Source organism: Gouania willdenowi, chromosome 3, assembly GCF_900634775.1.
Source record: "Gouania willdenowi chromosome 3, fGouWil2.1, whole genome shotgun sequence".
Classification (NCBI taxonomy): domain Eukaryota; kingdom Metazoa; phylum Chordata; class Actinopteri; order Blenniiformes; family Gobiesocidae; genus Gouania; species Gouania willdenowi.
In genome coordinates, this window is record NC_041046.1 from 26,296,376 (window position 1) to 26,319,817 (window position 23,442).

Genomic DNA, 23,442 nt, shown 5'->3' on the forward strand with positions numbered 1-23,442 from the left:
TTTTAACACTGTGGGCTCAATTCTTAATGTAAACATGAATATTTTTAACACTGCACCAAAAAAAAGTTTTCTGCTATTAACCTATCAGCGTTAGATCTCTGAAAATCTCTTCCTTACTCAAGTAAAACTGATACTGTGACTGAAAAATCTTTAACCAAATTGAATTCAAATTCAATCCCGAATGGATTTGGGAAATCTGAATCAAACTCTAATCACCAGGGCAACGCCATTCGATTACAAATATAGTAAACAAACAAATGTTCATTTATTCAGGCTCAACAAAGCAAACAGACAGAAAGGCAATTAATCACACTCCCACATTCACTATATATATAGTTTTTAATACGCAATTGCACAATCTAGTTAGAAATTAACTTTTCACCTAGCATTTCTCAGCCAGCACTACTTTCTGAAACTATATTTACCTGATTTATCGCCATTCAAGCCCCTGTTATCGAGAGTACATATATTAATAATCTAAATGTACACTATACCATTACTGGATGCAAATATATTGTAATTCAATAAAGAAATAAATCCATAGAGACAATCATATTGGCACAAAGTGAAATTTGACCAACTATGGAAATTACAGGATACAAAGCTGGTATAAATTATATAACCATGCACAATTTAAAAAAAACCAACTCCCTCAAACACAGGGTGTAAACATTTAATTGGAACACATAATTGGATTGAACCGTCATAAAACACAAAAGCATTAAAAAAAAAAAAACACAAAATAAATCTAGAGACCTAAAATTGTCACTTGAAAATAAGATTTGACCACAATGGGGCCAACATAACATAACCATGGCTGTACCATCAAGCATATATTATAAAATCACGTCATTTTGAGGTTATTTAGTTAATTCACCCAATAAATCATTAAAATAATGTACATTTGAGGGGGAAAAGCTCAACACATTGTCATTTTCAACAAAAACCCAAAATCAGTTGCGAGACAAAAAAAAAAAAAAGACAAGATACTTTGAATTATCACCTTTATTAAAGTTAAATTACATTCAGTGTCCCTTTTCATGAGCTATCAGTTTTCCTGCTGTAAAACTACTTTCAGGTTGACAGATTTCTCTGAAGGTGAGGCATTGGTCATTTCCTCAGTACAAATGGTAACAGTTAAACTACAGTATGTACAAACAGAGACCTCATTAATGGAAGCATGTGTACAGTATTCTGTTTTGTGTGCACTTAGGTCATCTCCGCACACTCTGGAGGACACTAACATTATTCTATGTATTGCTTAAGCATTTTTTTGTTTCCTCATTGAAATTAGATTATTAAAAAGCTTTGCATGCATGCACTGGCTTTGTCATCTATAAATCCCAATGAAGAGTGCTTTGGAGTGTCTGTTGATTGAAAAGGTTAAAGTAAACAAGGAAAAAAAGGGTTAAATAGGCCACAATTCTTCACACTGTAATATATTTTCACCCTTTGTGAATTAAAAAAAAAAAAAAAAACGTTTTCATTCAAGAGTCCCAAAGTGATGTTGGAGAGAGAAGTGAAAAGAGAAGGGGGAGAAAAAAGAAAATCATGTAAACAGTTTGACCTTGAACTTCCAATGTGAGTTGACGTGACACTTGGACCCCTTTTGCTGTGGACTGAGGTGGTTGTCAGGTAACTAAACAGTCAATGTCCAGCATCACGTGTCCTCTCTCCAAACTTATCAAAGTCAGAAAAACGACAGCCTCTCCTGCAACTTTCTTTACATCGCGTTATATAAGTCTGAAGAATTACCAACGTTGCATCGTCTTTTTTTGCCAAGTACTCCAAGATGTTGGCAAAACACTCTACAAGTGCATCAATGTTGAAACTACGGTAGTTTGTTCTACTGCAGAGGAGGGTCTGAAGGTTTGATTTGAGTTACAGCAGTTTGACTTTCCCCTCAAAGAACATCATTGCCTTGGTGTCTTTTCCCGTAATCTACTCCACGATCTCCCTGCAGCTCCCGATCTTCATCATCTGCAACGAAGAAAACAAAAAATAAATAAATTAGAATTTAACCAAGAAGTTATGAGTTTGTCCAATAACTCCATCACCAACAATTGGTTTCCCTGAAGTTATTTTACTGTATCATGTTTCAAGCCGACAGAGACAAAGTTCTTCTTCTTTAAAGATGATGAAAGGATAAACCTCATGGGTCAATAAACCAAAGATAATTACTTAAAAATTTTTTTAAAAAAGATGTAAAAGCCTAAAATTGCTGCTCCAAAGTTTGTATTTACACTGTTGGAAAAGATCCACACATTGCATTGTGGGATGTGGAGTCCTGGAGACTATTCTTACTCTGATTTCTTGTGTTTCTTTGCCAGATATGGAGGACAGTGATTGGCTTCACACCATTTTTGTTCTGGGTATTCCTTTGTTATATCACCTCACTTCTGAGACATTCAATATAAAATTCCATTCTTATTTTTAAAAATATATGAATTCAACCCAAAGGTATTAGAAATATGTCTATGATTCTTTACTCTCCATAAGAAATATAAATCAATATAGGTAAAGTTACCATATGTGGCTTCTTGGTAATGTCAAGACAAAGTTATCAAATTAGCAAATTCAGATTACTTTTCTTAAAGTATTGAACTATGTCAAATGTTTCATGATATAGAGCTGCTGGTCATTATACTGGTAATGTGATTTTTCTCGTTGGTTGTTCCATGTCAGCAATGAAAAGCACAAATTAGATCATTTCAAACAAAAGCTTTTCAAGAAGATGTTAATTACTTCCTTTTTTACACTTGATTGTAAACTATTTCTCTTTAATTTGATTTGTGTATTCCTTCTCCCACCTACTATTTACTTTGGTGAATATTTTGGAGACTGAACAACACATGCATACACAATCGGACATCTTGACCTTTCAGTGAATAAAAAACATAATCTTGTCTGTATTTTGTTCTTCAGTCTAATATTTCATACCAACAAATGGAATGACCAATGGAACGGACAAATGGGGTAGAATCCTGAAGGGCAGTCAAAAAAATAACGGCAGTGACAAAGACAATTGACACTCATGCATTTGAAGATTTCAAAGAGAACGGACACATTCAGGAACAGAGTGAGCTATAAATATAGATCTAGTCGGCTAGATGTGGGTCAGATGTTTGGTTGGCACAGACAGGTGGCTTGGCTGAAAACAAACACGGGGAGGACAGAAAACACTGGATGGCAACTGGATTACTCTCACAGAACCGCAAGTTCCTGTGTCCTTTTTGCCTTTTACATGGACAAAACAGTGTGAAAAAGTAAAACTGTTAAGTGTGCAAAAAATAAATCGTAAAGCAGGTTCCCTTCTGAATTTTAATAAAGATAGTGTGACCTGGATGTGATCATAGTCGGAGCTTTTGTACTTCTATTTTTTTAATGGGCTGAAGGACCAAACTCAGGGTGCTGTGAGCTACTTGGGACGCATGGGAAGGAACAGCGGGAGGACAAGGATGGATGGAGGAATGGTGGATACACACGAGGACAGGCAGTCGAGTCCCCTGGCCTTGCTCACCTTGAACGTCTTCCTCCCCACCATCACCATCCTCTTCCTCATTGTAGGCCAGTTCGGCCTGCTTGTCGGCCTCGTACTCACCTACGTTCCCATCATCCCCATTATAGTCCGCCAGCTTAGAGCCATGATGCGGATCTACTGGGGACTCGTTCTCATCAAAGTATCGGCCTGCAGGAGGCAGAGAAGGGCCTCATCAGGAAGGGAGGGGAACGGAGGTGGTTGTACAGGGAACGGGGAAGGAAAGTGCGTAACCAATGCATTAAGGAATGGCAGAGTGCATGAGACGGATGAAATTTAAGAAAAAATGGCAAGAAGAAACAAAATGACAGGTTTTAATATAGGGTGAGCACAAAAGTGAGAAATACCATAGATTTTGAGTATAACTCCAGATGGAACTGAATACATTTACTTGCAAAGAAGTTATTGTCAAAAGTGTGAAAAAAAAAATATAGAAAGTGTTTATTGGTACACACTCGGTAGCTTAATGTAATAAGATGTCTGCTTTCCATGTCTATATATGAACTTTAAATTATACAGGTTAAATATGGAGCTTCACTCCACTTTAGGAATGGTTTCTGTAAGAACTGGGAGTTTATCGCATGTTCTTAGGATTTGCGAGATCAGGCACTACTGACGACCAAAAAGACCCAACCCGCAGTCTTTGTTCTAATACGTCTCAAAGGTCTTCAGGAATCTTTCAGCCAGTAAGGTTACTCAGATGGGCAAGTAATATGACAGTGGGAGGAACAAAAAATGTAACTGTCTGATCCGTGGGCCACATTTTTAACATTGAGTTAGAATAATGACCAATCTGAACATTAAAGGAGCATATTGCAGGATCGAGAAATAAGACTCCATAGTGACACGACGGCCACTAGGGTAACTGCAGCCATCAGTCAAGCCGACGTGAGAACTCTTCATAGCAGTGCAGCTGATGCTGTGTCACGGTCATTAATTTACTTGCCAATCACATGACTGTTTACTGCTAGACCTCCGCACATGCCTCCGCGGAAACCAACAGTAGTTTGATTCACCGCGCTGTCTTCTTCCGGTCTCCACACGCATTCAATGTCATTTGACGTCATGTCTGCAGGACGTGGGAAATTCAGACCACGAATTGCAGTACAACATGCAGCACACAGCTTGTTCAAGGCAATGGGTAGATATATGTGCGTGGGCTCATTCTTTTTGTTTTTGAACGCTTCGTCATCCATTAGCATTAAAATGAATGTTTATTTTTTCACAAATCCTGCCTATGAGAACAAAGGCTGTGTGCGTTTTTGTTGTTTACTTTTGTGGTTTTGTGTATTTTTCTGCAGCCATTTTGTTTTTTTCAATGACTTTGGGGCCGCAAAACATTTGAATGAGTGCCGCATGTGGCTCCTGGACAGCCCGTTGCCCATGTCTGCTCTACACAATGTCAGCAGATCTTTATGGACCTCACAGTGGATTGGGGGACCTTCCCTCAACTGTTCCCTGTCACAGTATGCTAAAGTCCTTTGTGTCATGGTATCCAGTCCTTTAACTGGAACTGTGGGAGACGCATAAACTCAATCAGTGATGAATAACCTTAGGCGACCCACAACAAAAAGTGTGCAACGTGCAAGTCTGGACACAACCGATAGGTTTATGCAACAGTGTCATCTATTCCACATTGGATTGGTTGCAAAATTTCAAACTTCTTAAGTAATCAAAGGTAGAGCTGAACATCTTTCCCTGAACCGGACGGGACCTGTAGGGCTGGGCAAAGTCTTAAGATTCAGTCTCAATTTCAGTCTTAATTTGTATCATTTTACACAGGCTCGGGCTCCGTGCAGTAAATGAGCAGTCAGGTGATGCGTTTCGATGAGCAAGAGAAAGATGCATTAATGGATGCTGAGGAGGTGAATCAAACGCTGGCACATGACTAAAGGATAAAAAAAAACAAACAACTCGTCCTTGAGATTTTAATAATGTTGGGCTGTAACTGGTTCGGGTATAAAAAAAAAAAAATCTGTATAATTTAGGTTTAGGCCATATTCTGTTGGGCTCGTGCCATACGGGATTCAAATTTTGACGCCCAGTTACAGATCTAATCAGAGGTAGGTGATATTGTATACGGTTTGGTTTTTTTTAGCTTGTAGATAAAAACGTTCTACTTTGTGGTTTTTGATTATAATCCAGCAAACATGGAATGAAGGGCAATATACTTAGAGGCATTAAAAACGCAAGAAACACAAATGTGCAACATCTTTATTTAAATGAAAATTTGAAAAAAAATTAAATATTCCAGTGTGGAATAGTTGCCAATTTCTCTTGAGAGAAACTGAACTTCCATGTTAGCGTGTGCACATGGCACGACCACAAGTCCGCTACCTTAGCCACTACTGGATTAATCCACATATTTAAGGGTAAGATTAAAACATGTTTGCTTGTTCTCACGTGGAAACCCCTGGCTATATAAAAAGATGCCACGACTGCCACAAGCATCAGCCAACATCGTCATGTGATCTTCATGTACAATAACGTTCGTCCACACAGAGCCAGGATCACGCACATCTGTCTGACCGCCATCAACATTCCAGGGTTAAACTGGCCAAATTAAACGTCTGGTCACGTCAATGCCACCGTGGGTTCAGACACTTCTGGAAGCAAATGACGGACACACACACTACCGACAGGTGTGACTTTTTTTTATGCTTGCCACTGACCTTGTCTGAAATGTCCATTCGAGAATTGCATATCTTATTTTATTGATACGGTTAAATAGTTATAAAACTATAGAAATATTTCAATGTTTTTTATGCCTCTTAGTATATTTCACTTTCTACCACCATAATAATACTTGCTGGCAAACTAGTGCAGGAACTGTAAACCGAAGGAGAAGAAACCCAGTATTAGGGTCTGGTTTGTTTTAAACAGTTTTGGCTCAAGAGAATAAAATTACAAAAATATAATTTTTAAAAGATTTTTTCAGCATTATTTCTATAAACAAAGTTCAACAAATGTGTAGCATGTTTAAGTGTTCTTTATCGGTCAAAATGAGGAAAAAACTATTCGAAATGATAGAAATACAACTCGAGTTGCATTTCTACAGCTGGCATCCATCAAAAGGAAATATTGGTGGCAGTTTATGTCCCTGTGTAGATAAACACAGAAAAATGTAAATTGCTTTTTTGATCCTAATAGATCAGCAGAGCAGACATCTGAGTCTTCTTTAAAAGATACAGTACAACCATAAAACAACTATGAAGTAATGGAAAGAAAAGAAGAAAAAAAATCCTCCCCAAAAAAATAAACATCTAAAAACATTAAACATATTGGTAGCAGCCTGGGTGAGTGTGCAGCTGATAAGGAAGGAATGAGCAGAGGAATAACAGAGAGAGAAAAAGCAGCAGAGCTGCAGCCAGACAGCAGAGAGAATCATCTGGGAGCCAGGTGTGCATCATTTATCTCCTCTCCCCTACAGCTCGGCACCCTCTCTACTCCCTGACAATGCTCCTACGCATGTCCACGCCTACGGATCATTTATTAGCTGAAGAAAAAGTGTTATCTTGATGCAAGGGGTGAGAGGGCAGGGGGCGGATGGCGTTAAAGCAGTGCTGGCACCACAACATATTGCATCTTTAGTCTCTGCGTTAACATCTGTGTAGCAGCAAAGGCAGAGTTGTGTTGTTATAATTCCTTTGTGAAAACAAAAGTTGAGATGATGTAAAAAAAAAATAAAAAATGTCTAGCGCTGCCATGAACACAAAAAGGTTTAAGGTAGTTAGTTATATAACGCACACTGGGATGTGCAAGAACCAGTAATACGGTAGATGGGATCGGAGTTTTCTTTTTTCATTATTTAAGTCACTCCCTCCATGTCCAAATGTGGTTGTGACCTTAATGGTGGAGAAACTCACTTTGGCGATGGTGAACTGGCTCTGCTGCAACTTTGTCGTTGTTGTGCAGAGACTGGATGGGGTTGGGCACCTGGGCAGGGTTGGGGGGCAGAGGGATTCTCTTCAAGAGCCCGCTGTCCTTGATAACCTTATCAGGACCTGAAGGCAACAAAAGTTCTTAAATATTCACTTTATATCAGTATCATAAGTTGTTAGATAATAGATAATACACTTTTTAAACTTTGGCTATACCAAATACCCCATCATTTAAGAAAACCTGGTCCCCTTTTCACATTACCTCGAAGAATGATTCCTCTATAATCCTAAACTTGTTATTGGGAAATACTGTATATGAACTGGAATGTGTACTGATGTATAGAAATCATTACTGTTATATTCTTATATTACTTATGTCTTTTTAATATATATATATATATATATATATATATATATATAGTTTTGCCCACGTAACATCCTTTTTGTACAGGTTGACTTTCACTCCTGTATTTCCTTTGTTCTATTGTCAAGAATTTTGGTCTTTTTCTTTTTTCAGCAATACGTCTAACTGTTTGCAGCATGTACTTTAAGATACAAACCGTCTGAAGTGTCCTGCTTGTTTAGTTCTTTTGTTGTTGTTTTGTTGCTTGTGAAATGGAATGAAAAAAAATCTAAAAACTTTGACAAAGAGCTTCATCGATAAAGAAATCTGAGCCGAGATCTTCTTCTGTTTTTGAAATGACATTCTGCTTGATAACAAAATGTTGTCATTTCAATTGGTTTTCAGATTTGTACATCTAGTTTCCAGTCATTTCATTTGAAAGTTTTCATTTTATGAGGTTTTGAAGAACAGACGTTTAGTTGCGCTGTTCTTTTTCATTTTTAAAGTAAAAAGTTTCCACACATACAGTACCTCAATTCTTTTCTGTTTGAAAACATGCACTTTAAAAAAAGTGAGCATCAAGCTAAAAAACTAACAAAATATATGCACCTCTGCCCATGAAATAATTATTGATAATTTTACAACTAAATAAACCCCACACCCTTCGAAAAGATAATTGAAAATAACCTTTAATAAAAGAGATTAATAAAGGGTTGTGTGTGTGTCGTGTACCTTGAAGCTGTCTTTGCTGTTCTCCCTGCTCGTCTGTCTTGACGCCCACCTTGTTGACTTCTTCAAACACTATTGGTTTGTCTACCACCTTAATCAGCCCAGGCACCGCCATCACTGCTGCTCCCTCATCCAGCCTTTCCTGCTGAAGCTTCGGCTGGTCCAACGAAAGGTTCTGGACTCCAAGACCATCTGCTGCCCCAGGACCAGGTCCTGCACCGGCTCCTACAACCACTTCTGAGATTTTGTCCATCTCTTGCATGATGGCTGTCTTCTTCAGAGCTGCAGTTAAATGGTGCCGAAGCAGAAAAACACTTGTTAGACGTATCATCTACTCAGAGAGAGACAGACCAATGCTGGGGTTACACTGAGCCCCGACAATTTACCAACACCAGGAACAGGGCTGGCCTTGCCGCTAGGCAACCCAAGCGGCCAGCTAGGGCGCCATCTACTGGAGGGGCACAAAAATTGCACCCCCAGATGGGGGGGGTCCACTCTTGCCTTGGGCACCGAAAGACCTAAAGTTAGCCCTGGCCAGGAATATACATTTGTGACTGAGTGCCTCACATTTCAATGCCATGTACAACGCAGTATGAAAAATGCCACCAGTCAGTTGTGAATAGTCGCTTTGTGATGCTCCGTCCCAGATGTAGTACAGTGCGGATGGTCACAATACGGTACGCATGCCACGAGTGTGGCGAATGTTACTGAATGGGAATATATTTGGCTCCATACAAACCCAAGTTCATCACAGTTCACTGCTCCATATTCCTCCATCCTGTCATCAGGCTGCTGTTATAGACCCGTAGCCCCACTGTAAACCCAGCATTGAAGAAGGTTCAGGCTGTTATGTCTCAACAGACATGAGGCCAATCCCTGTTAGCATATTTAGCTGAAGACTTGTTAAAGCGTGTGTTTCATTGGGTCATTTTCCTTGTCTTCCATTTCATAATCGGCTTGTAAAATCCAGGGTTTCCACACTTTCCCAAAATATTTTACCAAATTTCCATGACTTGGTTCTGAACCGCTAAGATCTACTCAAAACCATTAGAGCACAAAAATGTGTTGTGTCCATCACTTATCCATTATAGCATCGTACAATGGTACAATTGCCTTTGACACCCATTTTGGAATATGTTATAATGATGCGTCAGCTATTGAATGTAACTAAGTGCTACCTCGTTTAATTATAAGATTACAACAGACAGTTTACATCCAGCACATCCAGCTATTGTTGATATTTCACATTTTCCAGCCATGTTGCAATGAATGCGTATTTTACAGGAATTTCTAAAAGTTTGATATACCATTCTCTCCTCACCAAAGAATTATGTTACTGGTTCATTCTCTACAGTTAGTGCAAAGGAAATGCCATACACTGAAAAACACGACTGTGAACTAATATCAAATTACAACCTCCTTACACCCAAAACTATACTTCTAACTAAAACAAGGCTACTCTACAATAGTTACCTGTTGGATGCTTTAAATACTTCAAGTTTAATACTTACAAAACTGCACATCCTCAATTTTTCCCACTTCGCTGTCCTCGATACCAGGCATGCCTGCATCACTGCCAGGTTTACCCATCTCTTCTGTAACAGGAGACACACAGGAGGATTTTTTAGTTCTTTTAGTAAATCCACATGCACGATTATTTAGTATAAATGTTTATCAAACATTGCAATTACAGCTAACAAATAACCAGGAACTTATAAAGCCCATCAGTGTTGGGGTCAATTAAAATATTTAGTTACAATCACGTTTTCAATTACCCATGTTCAATTACAATTCAACTAACCCCTCAGAAAGTAAATTACAATTTAATTTTCAATTACTACAGTTTAATTACAGTTGATCTATATTACTGAGCCTGAAATAAATAACCTAATAAAAGTTAACCTTCATCTTGTTTTAGCTTTCTGTTAGCATCTCTTATGATAACAGGTCCTAAATCAGCTGTAAAATACACTAATAACAAATATCCGTCATCTAATTTCTTTCATTTTTATTGGTTACATTGTTAAGCTTCCTTTTCAATTAAAAAAATATAGTTTATAATATCGTTGGTGTGGGCATCTGAGCATTTTTTGTGTCAGTATACCCCTCAATTTATATATTTTTTATTAATAAAATGTGGGCAAGCTTGATAATAACCACATTATAATAATTGTTAACTACATGTGTGTAGAACTGTACATAGAAACTGGGGAACATTGTTCTCCAGTTTAGCATTAAATCATAATTGACCATTTTTATAGAATTGTCACAGCAATTACAATTACAAAGTCAATTATCTAAACTCAATTATAATTTAATTATGATTACTACAGCAAGTTTTTTTATAATTACAATTATAAATGCGCTATAATTGTAATTAATTATCAATCACGCAATTACAATTACAAATGACCCCAACCCTGAAGCTCATACATAGCACCTGATACACAACATGTTGCTTGTTTTGCATTTTTCTGACAGTAAAACCTGAGTTGTCTTAGGATGTTGACCATGAGTAGGTTTATAGTAGCGTAGGTGGTTTGTGGTCTGGCTGTCACTCATTGTACCTTTAAGATCTGCCTGTCTGTCAAGATGGTGAGTGGCCACCGTGTGGCGCTCTCCGATCAACTCTCCGGCAGCTGCTCCCTCTGCATGTCTGACAGAGATTACGCTCTGCTGGCCATCAATGATACTCTGAAGAGAAGCCAACGGTAAGACAATCACAATGAGGAAGAAACAACCAGGAAAAAAAAAAGTCACGAGTGCACATTTGTAGACATATATATCTATTATATAACATAACAAATAGCAGTGATCCAAAAAAAAGGAATCTACTCCGTTAAAAATAATCACCTTTTTAAGCTTTAATGCTTCTTCTTCCAGAGTCTTTTTGGTTTCTTCATACTCGTCCTTGAGCTGTGCAATCTGACGTCCACACTGCAAACTGAGCAATATATTGAGTTTTACCAATAGATAGAAACTTTTACTTTCCAGATGTGTTAAGAATGAAGATTCTTCTGTGCATACAAACAAACAAAAACTGATGTATATTCAAGAGAATAAAAAGCTTGAAGTTATTGTGTAAAGCAGTGTTTCTCAAATGGGGCTACGTGTACCCCTAGGGGTACGCGATGGCACTACAGGGGGTACAAGAGACAACCTTGGGGCCCTGATCTGTTTTTTTTAAGAAGTATTCATAGTTATTTTTAAAAATATATATATTTTTAACTCTTGTGAGGAAACAAAATAAATACTAATAAACAAAAAAAAAAACTTGATGTATGTCAAAAATAAAGTAAAATACAGGGGTTATTTTGACATATAAAGTTGTATGAGAGTCGACTGAGTTCCTCTCAGGAATCAATGATTTACTGAATCTGATCAGGTTTAAGGATTAAGTTAACAACACGGACTGAGTTATTGTTAGTTAGCAGGCATAACAGTTTGAACAATGAGTAGGTGAAGATGATTAAAGCTGAAGCACCGTTGTGCTGCACAAAAAACGGGCGGAGCTTTACAGGCACAGCAAAGTTAAACGGGCACTAAGAAATGTGCGTCGGACACCTCGTCACTTTTTTGGCAATATTCGGTCATTCCTACTAATGTTTAGTTGCCCTAAAATAGTGACATGTTGTCATTTTAAGTAATTAGTATCAGAAATTGTTTACATGGGATGTGTTGGACATGATAATCTCTTCAAAGGGCTTTTAAGTACCCATATAAAAGTCATCACCAGAGGTGTATTCCATAAAGGAGGGTTAAACTCTGGGTCTATCCATAAACCCTGGGTCAACATGGGAAACTCTGGGTATCGGATTCCATTAAAGCTGGTATGAAGTGGGTTAATCAACCCTGAGTATGTAAACCTTGGGTTACTTACCTGCACGCGCGCGATAAAAAGCCATCATCAATGGATCAAAGATGACTCAAACTGCCATGGCAACCACCTGGAAAATAGTGATTTATTCACCGTAATGGGTGAAATAAGCCGGTGTTTGAGGAATATGAGCCTGTTCTAAAGGTGCGTTCAGTCTTCAGTGATTATAGTGGCTTAAATCACCTGTAATTAGTCACACTTTTTGGTCACTTCACTTTATTGCTTCAGTGACATGACGAGCGGTGAATAATATAAATAAAATGTGTCTTAGGAGACGTGTCAGCAGCATAGGATGGCTACATAGAGAGTCCTCCTGTTACACTGGATATAAAGACAGTAAACGCCGCTTGACATTGCATCATTTATATTGATTTTTAATGTAATATTGTTGCCAGAGTCATCTATACGTCCTAAAAAATGTCAAAGAAACACTGAAGCGGGACTCGAACCCATCACTTCTAATCACAACGTCATAATTCACTGCGCCATCATATCTTCAAAGATGCGTGATCTACAGATTTAACTGTATAACAATATAAAACGATTTAAACATTTAAATTATCATCTCCTCCTTTATATTATCCACAGGTTTGTATTCAGTGAACTTTACCACAGACGTCAGTGGATGTTTTAATGCAGATCAACCTCAGTGTCTTTCACTTAATGATCTGTATCCACAATGTTATAAAGAAAACTACCGTTTGCACAAAAAAAAACGTAAAGCAACACATTAGTAATGATGTGAGCACGTCAGTGGTGTGTGATGTTACTAATGTGTTTCAGAGAAAAGTGTTAAGGTTCATTAAAGTGTTAAGAAACGATGTTCAGGTGGGTGGAGCCAGGTAGAAACCCAGGGTTTCTTCGATAAAACCTGCCAGCGACCAGGTTCAGTTCACAGACAATGTTGCCATGGTAACATACTCAGAAAAGAACATACCTCACGTATTGGAATGGGATACTCAGAGTTTCCCTCATTTGAGCCCAAACATACTCAGAGTTTGAACATAACCCGCTTTATGGAATACCCCTCTGGAGTAGAAAAGTGTTCTGATGATTACATACCCCTCGTACTCCAGTTTTCTCTCTAAGGTAGTGCTATTTTTCTTGACTTCTCTCATCTGCTCCTCCTGCTTCATGAACTCCTGCTTCAGCTCCTTTAGCTGCTCTGTTGGCAGAACATTAGCATTCATTTGTTAACTGATATGTTTCATGTCTACGCAGAAACACCAGAATGTACTGTATGTTCGGCATATTCCAGGGCGCCCCCTGCTGGCCAAGCATCAATGAGGCACTTACCTTTCAGCTTCTGTATTTCTGTCATCAGGCCTGTGACTTCATCCTGCACTTTTAGCTGTCAAACAAACACAATAGATAATTAAAGACGGATTTTTAATAAGATGCTTGCTCGCCCAAAAAAAAACAGTTTACCAAGGCCGTGGGGTCGGTTTATGCTTATTATTCAACAGCGGAAAAGCTGGTTGAACCTGTCGTCTTGCTAATTTTTTTTTTTTTAATTGCAAGCTCTTAAACTTATGTGAAATACATTAAAAACCCATTTTACGGTACAAACGTTTCCACTACAGGTATGCTTTAAATCTGACCTACTGTACACCTATTTTGGGGCTTAATAGAGTTAGTGTGGTGAAATGAAATAGCGTAGATTTTTTCCTACTAAACTATAGTGATCATTTTATTCATATGCAATAAAAAAGATTGATTACACTCAAAATGTTTAAATCTTTGTATCTTTTTTTAAATGGTCTAGTTCTGAAAAAGGCTTTAAGCTGTTCATTTAAAACAAAGTTTGAAATATGGAAAGAAATCAGATTGATATCAAATATCGCAACAGCAGACAAGAAATTACGTAGGTTATTCATATTGTTTCAAGAAAATTAAGACTAAGAAATTTATTTTGCAGTCAAGCACTAAAATTTGTATTTAATTTAAAAGAATGTACAGTATAACTGACATCTGTCCGTGACTCCTTGTTGTCGTATTGTACACTGCGGTAAACAGCAACAATAATTAAACTGAAAAAACAATATCAGCAAAAACCACTAAAGCCAGGTTAGAATGTAATTCCAACATAGCAATTTTGCTAAATAGAAAGAAACAGATTCTCATAATGCCTGGGATTGTGCTGAAAGTTTTTTAGTATTGGGTTAAAGGTTAAAAGTCTAAATGAAGTTAGCCAGCATTAAATAAATATATGAAGTCAGGTAAATACATTTTTGTAACTTTTTATGCAATGCAGGAGGCATTGTAACTGCTCAAAGAAGTGCTCTGAAACCTGGGCATGTTGATCAGCTGGTGTTTTTTTTTCAATAAAATCTAAAAAGAAAGTTCTAACTTTCTGCTTTTATTTGTTGTTCTAGACATACGCCTCAGATAAGTTGCACTGAAGTCATGTTGCACTAAAGCCAAAGTCAGTTTAAAAGCCACAGGCAGATGGTATGTTATTTTTTATTTTAAGTGTTGGCACATGGCATGTTAAAGCCAATGTTTTGAGTGTAAAAATATGCCAATAAAATATATTTCATACATAATGTTCTCATGAAGGTGTACACATTTACAAATTAGTTGTTTCTTAAGTCATATATATTAAAAAAAAATCACAATAATCGCCTTATACTTTAATGTCGGGATATATCGTATCGTATCTATGCATCGAGATACGAATCGTATCACCGGATGCAAGGCAATACACACCCCTAAATGATCATTGGATTTTGTCCCGTGTGACAAAATTGTAGTTTTGTTTTTATTGAAATGAAAATATGAAATAGATTTTTTTATAAAGCTTTCGTTAACATGTTGGGTTTTTTGTCACTTAAAAAATGTAGTCAATGAAAATATTTAGTTGACAAAATTAACACTGATACATACAGGGACAATGAAGGAAAAAAAAAAAAAACACACAATGATTCCAAAAACACAAAAAATAGACTAAAGTAAAACAAAACCACACTAAACAAAATTACTACAAAAATCCTCTGTCGTCTCCTGTGTCACTGCTCAGACTGGCTATTTTGCCAAATGCTGACATGAATGTTGATAACGATGTCCATCTCCGACCTCCACAGCAGGTGTCTGCTGTTATTAATTATTGAAAAGTATGTGTAAGAAATAAAAAGCATGAGGTGAAAGACATTCAATCCAGGCAACATCTTTGTGGAGAAAAGGTTGGGCTGTCGACAAAGGATGAAATAAAAGACAAATGAAAGCACCGCTAGCTACTGACGTCTTATCTCATTTACAAACCCTGAAACCAAGAATCTTCACACTCTACATAGATAATGGCAGTCAAAACATCAAACGTATTCCCTTCAAAGACACTGAATTTCTGTTGGTGAAAAACTATTTAGCAGCCAAAACAAAGACTCCCTGTAGATGAATAACAGTGTGAAGTCAAAACAAGATACAAAAGGAAAGAAACTGAATGGGCTTCAAACTAAAAGAAGGCCACTATGAGATCATCATTTGAGAAATACAAGATGAAATGGCCTCTGGATAAAAAAACCCCTTTTTTATTTTGGTACATTGTCCTCTTGTAATCTTAGATAAATGATCATTTTTAAAAGGCCAATCTGTTCTTTATGCTCGATGAAAGCAGTTTAATATTCTTAGAGCATCAGTTTCATCAGTTATTTTAGGTTTCTCATTTAGAGATTTGTCCCAGTTAATTCCTTTAAAAAAGTAACCACACGTGCCCAGTATGTTTTATTAAAATAAAGTTCAATCAAATCTGAAGCTAAAATGCATTGAGGAGTGTGGTAGTTTAACAACTATGTGGTTCACCGACACCTCGTGACCCTGCGTTTACGTGCTATGCCTATGTTAGTGCAATTAAATGGTTTTTTTCGTTAAAAAACATGATTTAAATAAAATCGATTTGGACATTTTTTTGGATCGATACGATAATCTCGCAGTGAAATATTGCAATATATATATAGTTTTTTCTTACACCCTTATCTGAGAATGTGAGTGTAATCCTTTTAACTGCCAACAGTCTCCATTTAATGATTTTTGTGACCACAGCAGTATTGGTTGTGATGTCACTTTTCATAAAAAGAAAATAAATCACCAGTAATCACGTGACCTGAATGTAAATTAAGTATAAATAAAGAGAAAAACCCAATAAATCAGATAGGAGCCTAATGTAAACACTGCACAGGAGTCAACCACTTTACGTCACACCCAGCCGAACATGGCTGCTCCCAATGGTGTTTTTTTTTTTTTTTTTTTAAGATGTGCACATTTTGTTTCTTCGAAATACATGAAACATATTTTATGCTATATACACATTAATGCTAACAATTAACCTGTGATGATGTCCGCCACACTGGCAGCGCTGGGAGTGGGACTCACTTCAGTTTGTCCGGGGGGGGGGAGGGGTCAACACCAGCTGCTGCTGCTGTTGACATGCTTGGCTCCGGGTCACGTAGGTTATCAAACACAGTGCATTGTTCAGCTTTTAAGTAAACTCCATGTCGTCTTGTATCCTCTCGCTATCAGTTATGAGCAACAGGTGTGCTGAATATGATGAGCAGTGGCACTGATGTCACGATCACTACCAGGAGGTGGCGTGGCACCAAAATGTTTGTTCGTGTTCGGTCAGGTTACTACCGTTTACGTCGGAACCGGTGCCATATTGGTACCCAACCCTAATCAGAACATCATTTGAGTGATATACATGGTCACCAATCAGAAATGCCGAAAACCGCCTTCCAGGGCTGCTGGCCAATCAGAAATGGTTAGAGGACACAAGCTTGTATGTGCTGCAGTGAGTCTCAGTCAGTGCGCTAACAACTACAACACTCGGGCCCTATAAAATCCACGTTGACAGAATCACGGAATCGACCAATGAAAACAGAATCTACTGTTGAATGAGGAAATGGACAGAATGTGGATGAAACGCCATCACCGTGAGGCAAAGGACGTTTTTTTTTAATGGGGAAATGTTTCTGGAGAGCGCTCATTCGGTGCACCGCCCACTCCACTCTCGTCCAAACACAGCCTAAACCACTAACACCACTAAACTAGGGCTAATTGCATTTGCGATATCGCGATATCATAAAACGCGATTTTCTAATCGCAAAAGCTGCATTTTTTTTTTTTTTACCTTGTCCTGTCTTGTATTGTCCTGTTAAGTTCAGAGTGTTTAAGAAGTGCAGTCCACATGTTTACATGTTTCATGAAACGTGAAGTTAGATATGTTGAAGAGGTAAAACCACAGATTTCTTTGCTTCATTGTTGTAATTTGTGCTTTAAAATGTATATTTTATATTCATTCAAAGTTTAAATAAATCTGAAATTGTTTATTATGAAACAGATTGATTTATTGCTTGTGTTCATTGAAAAATACATGACAAGAGGCCCGCATTATAAATCGCAATCAAATTATTTTCCAAAATCGTTCAGCCCTCGTCTAAACTGGCAAAAAAAACTACGTAGATCATCACTGACTCCTAAATCAGAGCCGACCAGTGCCCGCTTAACTTTACTGTGTCTGTAAATCTCCGGTTGTTTCTCATGTAGCACTGTTGCGCTCCGTGGAAAAATTCTCAGCTTTAATCAGATTCACCTGTTCAGTGTTTAAACATCTGATCAGAGCTACAGAAGATCGGTGGATGAAGTTGTTCTGTTGTTGGGGATGAGACCACCAATGCCAGGGATTGTAGAGTCTGAAACATCGTAGGTTAATGATAACTTCTGATACTGTAAAATATTCTGGCCACACTTGACCTAGAAATGTGTGTTGATTCTGTTATTTTGGGGGTTAGTTGTGATTACTTTCCAGTTACATGATACATATTTGCGATGTAGCAACCTATCGTCCTGCCTGCTAGGGCAGGACGATATGTCCCATAATGTCCCAGTCCCATTGTTTATTTTTTGTTACTCCTTTTGTGTATTTTGTTGTCCTATGTATTATTGTTCTTTTGTGTATTTTTCCAGGAGTTTTGGATGTTTTTCTGAGTCATTTTGTGTATTTTTTGGTATGTATGTTGTTCTTTTTTCTCCCTTTGTGTCATTCGTTGTCCTTTTATTTTATTTTTTTGTTCTTGTATGTATTTCTTCTGTCCCATTGTGCATTATTTCCTATTTTTGTGTCCTTTTGTGTATTTTGTTGTTCTTTTACGCATATCTTCTGTCCCATTGTGCATTTTTTTCTCCTTGTGTGTATTTTGTTGTCCTATTAAGTATTTGTGTTCTTTTCTGTATTTTTCTGTTATTTTGTTTTTTTGTGTATTTACTTTTGGGGGGCTGCTGCTAGTTGCCCATGTTTGTGATTCACGCACAAGTATTTTTTTTTTTTTTAATTACTATTTTTAAAGCATTGTGATGTTATTTTAGCCTGTGTGGCATTTTGCACTAGCAAATTTAACCCAGAATTATCTTTCTGGTAAAACTTTATTTGAATTAAAATTATCGAGATTCATATCATATATTGAGATATGAATTTTGGTCCTCATTGCCCAGCCCTATTGCATGCCATTAAAAACACTTTGTTAAAAAGTTTAACAGAGAACTGCCGGTATTGGGAAAGTTGTTTTGATATATATGTAATACTCAATCATTACCCTTTGTTCATTTAGACAGATTAGTGACTGATTGCACCGATCTTACAGCTGCCTCTTCCGAGCACTAAAGCAGGAAGTAGAGTTTTATAACAACTATAATACAACAACTCCGACTACAACGTTGTTAGACTTTGATCAAGCTGTGAAATTGAATTTTTTATTTTTTTTTTTTTGTTAGCACAATAAACCCATTTTTCTACCACATCCTTATCACTGTTTGCACTTTTGCAGGATAGCCCAGCACCCACCCTAAAACAAAACACCATGTGAAAGCCGGTTTAACCTTGAGTATACACAGTAATGGAAAGCAAAAAACAAATACATGGAAAAGTTGATGCACAGGTTGAGTAGTTATTTAAAAGTTTCTCGAAATCAATCCTAAAGGTTTATCATTCAGAATGGTGATGAGAAGTTTAATGCCATAGTACATGCCCTTGTCGAGCTTGTTCGTCGGTATAATGAACAAGTTTAAACATAATGATGGGGGTGATGATTACAGAGAAAGCTATAAACGCAAGCTAGGTTTGAAAGAACACAGACAACTTTGTCCCTCTCTACAACACCTAGATTTCCCTATTGCTACAACATTTACATACAACAAAAAATACAATCTATATAAGGAGACAAGTGTTGTTTTTTGTTGTTATTTTAAAGTGCAGCTGGACATAGGGCTGCACAATTAATCAAATTTTAATCGTGGTCACAATTTTGGTTGCAACGATTATATAGATCTGATTGTCTGCAATATTTACATTTCAAATATGTAATAATGTATTTATTTCATTAGCCTTTGGTACATTTTCAATTATTGGGTTCATTTTCTTAAATTATTATTTTTTGTATAATTATTTAAAACTTTATTTTGCATTGTAAATTGTACACATTGTTCATTTAAAAGTAGTGTAATATAAACAGTAGAGGTGTCCCGATCCAATATTAGCCTGAAAACGAATATTGGATTCAAATTTCTGGATTTAACGATATATATATATATATTTATTTTTTTTTTTTTCCAATTAATTTTATCAAATTGTTGAATACTGTAGATATTATGTTGAAGACTAGAATGTATGTAACCAATTGGTTAATAATAAATAGGTCAGTTTTTCTCATCCCTACTGTTGCTGACTATTGTTCTGTTTGAGTGACATCACTTGATCAAGCCTTTTCTAACAGTCCACGCTACAAAATAAGTAGTTATTAGTTTTTTATTAAATACAAAAATAAATAAAATTTATATCGGCTTAATATCAATATCAGCCGACACGCAAGGCTGCAATATCGATATCATATCCGAAATGGAAAAAGTTACATCGGGACATCCCTAATATACAGATTATTTTTCCCTAACATGATAAATAATTGTGATTTTAATCGTTATTACTATATTGATCAAAATAATCGTGCAGCCCTAGCAGGATACATAACTTTTAGTGGCTTCTAATAAATGTATGCACCATCTGTCTTTTAACCTTTACTGAGAGGGCGTTCTCATTTACCTGATGGACGTTGTTTAAAATGAAAAGTTTGATGATTTACTAAATATAGATGTGCTTATTTATCCACACACGACTGCAACCCAGTCCATAGCATTCAAACTATTATTTTTTAAATCAATGGCTTTATTATTTTATTTTATCATAATTATTGTTTGTAACAGTTGACAGAAAGCGGATACTACCGGGAATGCGTTACTTTATACAGGGATGTAAAAGAAGGTTTGGTTATTTGCACAGAGAGATGTCATTGACACATCCGCTCTAGTGTGAGCGTTTCAATTTCATTTCACGTGCACTTTTATACAGGTGGCTTGAATCGTGCCCGACTAAAAACATTAAGACAGTGATATTTTCAATAATCATTTTAAATAGAAAAATTACAATCAGATTAATAATCATTTGAGGTTTAAAACCTAATTCAATCATGAACTCCAACCATTCCTGGATTAAAATTCAGCATTTTTAAACCCAAAAAAATGAAATCAGTTTCCAGATTTAGACCACAACAAAAAGCAGATTAATATATACCTGTGTTGGCTGTAAAATACTCCACTAACATCCATCCATGACAGAGCTGACATCGAAGTTTGATTTATGAACAAAAAAAAAAAAAAAAACTAAACCTCCAGACAACTGTACTTTCACACAAGTGGCTTTTTCATTAAAACAAAAACAAAAAAAGCCTATAGTCAATGTCAGACATGATCAACTGGTGGTCCGGGGGCCACGTGTGGACCTTGGTATAATTTTGTGCGGTTCCTGAAAGTCAACAAAGATGACTACAAAAATAACAGACCAATAACAAAATCACACAAAATGAGAGAAAAATATACTAAGTGATACAAAAATCCCACAAACAACAAAACTACACAAAATGACAGAAAAAAAAGGAAAAGTACAAAATAACAGTAGAAACACAAAACAAAAATACACAAAATGACACCAAAAACTCACAAAACAGAAAATGAAAGAAGAATGTACTAAATGACAGTAAAAAAAAAAAAAAAAAAAAAAAAAAAAAAAACTCAAAACGACAACAAAAACACACAAAACCATAACAGCAATACAAAATAATGACAATAGTAATGTTCATAATGGTTATTCCATGTGACACTAGGATTAGACTATCCTTTTTTTTGTGGTTCATGATTAATCTATGTATTTTTGTAAATAGTCTAATACAGTGTTTCTCAAATGGGGGTACACAATGGCACTGTCTACAGGGGGTACTTAGAGAGAGGGAGAGAGAGAGAGAGAGAGAGAGAGAGAATTAACAAATGACTAAAGAATTTAAAAAAAAAAAAAAAAAAAAAAACTATATCTAATCTATTCAGGAGCCACTAAATCAGTGTTTTTCAACTGTGAAGTCACCTGAAATTTCTAAAAAATGTTAACTGATTTTTGTAAATGTAATTGTTTAAATTATATTTTTTTTTTTAAGTAAAACTACACAAAATTTGTATTTCCAATAAATCTAGTTCAACTAAAATACAGTTAAAAATATACGGTTTAATTCCCCTTATTTACAAAATGACATTCTTTAAAATGTGTTTAATCACTCGTTCATTCCATCATTATGCTCTATATAGTTATTTCTAACTAGTTTTCTAAGCAAAATGTTGCAGTCAGAAAGCAGAGAAATGAGGAACTGGAGCCAAATAAGTTTGAGAACCACTGGTCTAATGCAACGTTAAAGGCAGTAAAAAATTAAATATTTCTTAGCATGATTAGTGTTGTAACAGTATATTAAACAATAAAACTAAGTTAACATTTGCTGTTACATGTTGTAAAATAATTGGTAACCCTTGTAGACAAACTAATGTCTAATGGATTTTCAGGAGAGGAAATCAGTGAAATGTAGTGTCCATAGACATAGACAGATAGATGTGTACCTTTTCATCTGTGCACTCTTTAAGCTCTGCTTCCTTGGTTCTGAGCTCTCCCTGCAGGACGTTGTAGTCCCCGGTATTCTGGCTGATCTGCTTCCTGTGAGTGTCCACCTGCATTATCAGCTCTGAGTTGCGCTTCTCCAGCCGGCTCCGAGCTGCGTCCGTCCGCTTCGCCTGCGACTGCGCCTCGGCCAGCTCGTCCAGCAGGCGGCCGTGCTTGCTGGACACCGTCCAGTAATTGAACGCCAGAATGGCGATGACCACCGTTAGAAAGATGAGAATGAAGGACGGGAGACGGCCTGCCCGTCGGTTTGCACCAAACCCGATCATTTCCTCCTCCCAAAAAAATAAAAGACGCGTTACCTCAACCAAACTGAGCTGACTGTGTAAAATCACATCCGTCTACGTGACATGCCGTTTAGATCATCCCCACAGACCTACGCACTCACACGGTCGTAGACGTTAATGGCTTTTCACATTTCCACGGATCGTCCCCCTCCGTCCCTCCTTCCGCACACTCGGCATCCTCTGAGCAAGCCGACCAAAGTTGAAGGGTTGAAAATACGCCACCAGGGACGTGGCCCACGGCTCAGCTGTGAGCAGCACACAGACGAGGACAGATACACGCAAGCAGCCACGACGCAGAGAGACAACAAAGCACCAGGACAGCTGTGCACTGCCTTTTAGCCGTTAGCCGCCGAAGCTTCTCACGTCCCCTTTTTTTTTTTTTATCTAAGGGCGCTAACAGCGTATCTTTAGCCGTAAGAAGCGCCGTCAAGATGATCTCAAATCCTGAACTGACGTTTGGTGTTAGCCGCTACAAACGTCCGGTGCTATGAATCAGCTGGGCACCCTACTATTGTTGACCTACTTCCGGTTGCTTTGGCGTTTGCAAAATAAAAGACGATATCCTTCTTTATGTGTAACAAAATATTCACAGTTCTCGACCCTATTATACTTTTTTTTAAATACACAAAGCAAAATACTAAAAAAATCAAACCTAATTTTATCTCCTTTCACAACTCGTTTTTAAAATATTTTAAATTCCTAAAAATGCTAAATATATAATAATAATAATAATAATAATAATAATAATAATAAA

General features: G+C 37.0%; 1 protein-coding gene across 3 annotated transcripts; it reads right to left on the bottom strand.

The window, feature by feature from the left end:
* Positions 1–987: 987 nt before the first annotated feature.
* On the bottom strand, positions 988–23,201 carry golm2 (golgi membrane protein 2). 3 transcript variants are annotated; one of them, XM_028437766.1, is made up of 10 exons: positions 22,344–23,201; positions 13,665–13,719; positions 13,431–13,533; positions 11,345–11,435; positions 11,059–11,185; positions 10,003–10,086; positions 8,495–8,773; positions 7,405–7,542; positions 3,602–3,688; positions 988–1,980 (listed from the first exon to the last, which is right to left on the bottom strand). In XM_028437766.1, exons 1-10 carry the CDS (start codon positions 22,668–22,670, stop codon positions 1,904–1,906), a joined length of 1,368 nt encoding a protein of 455 aa, XP_028293567.1. In that variant the 5' UTR covers positions 22,671–23,201; the 3' UTR covers positions 988–1,903. The 3 variants fall into 3 exon arrangements, with proteins under 3 accessions (XP_028293567.1, XP_028293558.1, XP_028293576.1); XM_028437757.1 differs by having other exon boundaries at positions 3,521–3,688; XM_028437775.1 differs by lacking the exon at positions 3,602–3,688 and having other exon boundaries at positions 22,344–23,200.
* Positions 23,202–23,442: the final 241 nt, after the last annotated feature.

Coding starts and splice junctions, on each gene's coding strand:
- golm2 (XM_028437757.1), bottom strand. CDS start 22,670: ATGATCGGGTTTGGTGCAAACCGACGGGCAGGCCGTCTCCCGTCCTTC. Junction 13,720..22,343: donor AAGAGTGCACAGATGAAAAG/GTACACATCTAT, acceptor TTTGTTTGACAG/CTAAAAGTGCAGGATGAAGT. Junction 13,534..13,664: donor AGAAATACAGAAGCTGAAAG/GTAAGTGCCTCA, acceptor TTCTGCCAACAG/AGCAGCTAAAGGAGCTGAAG.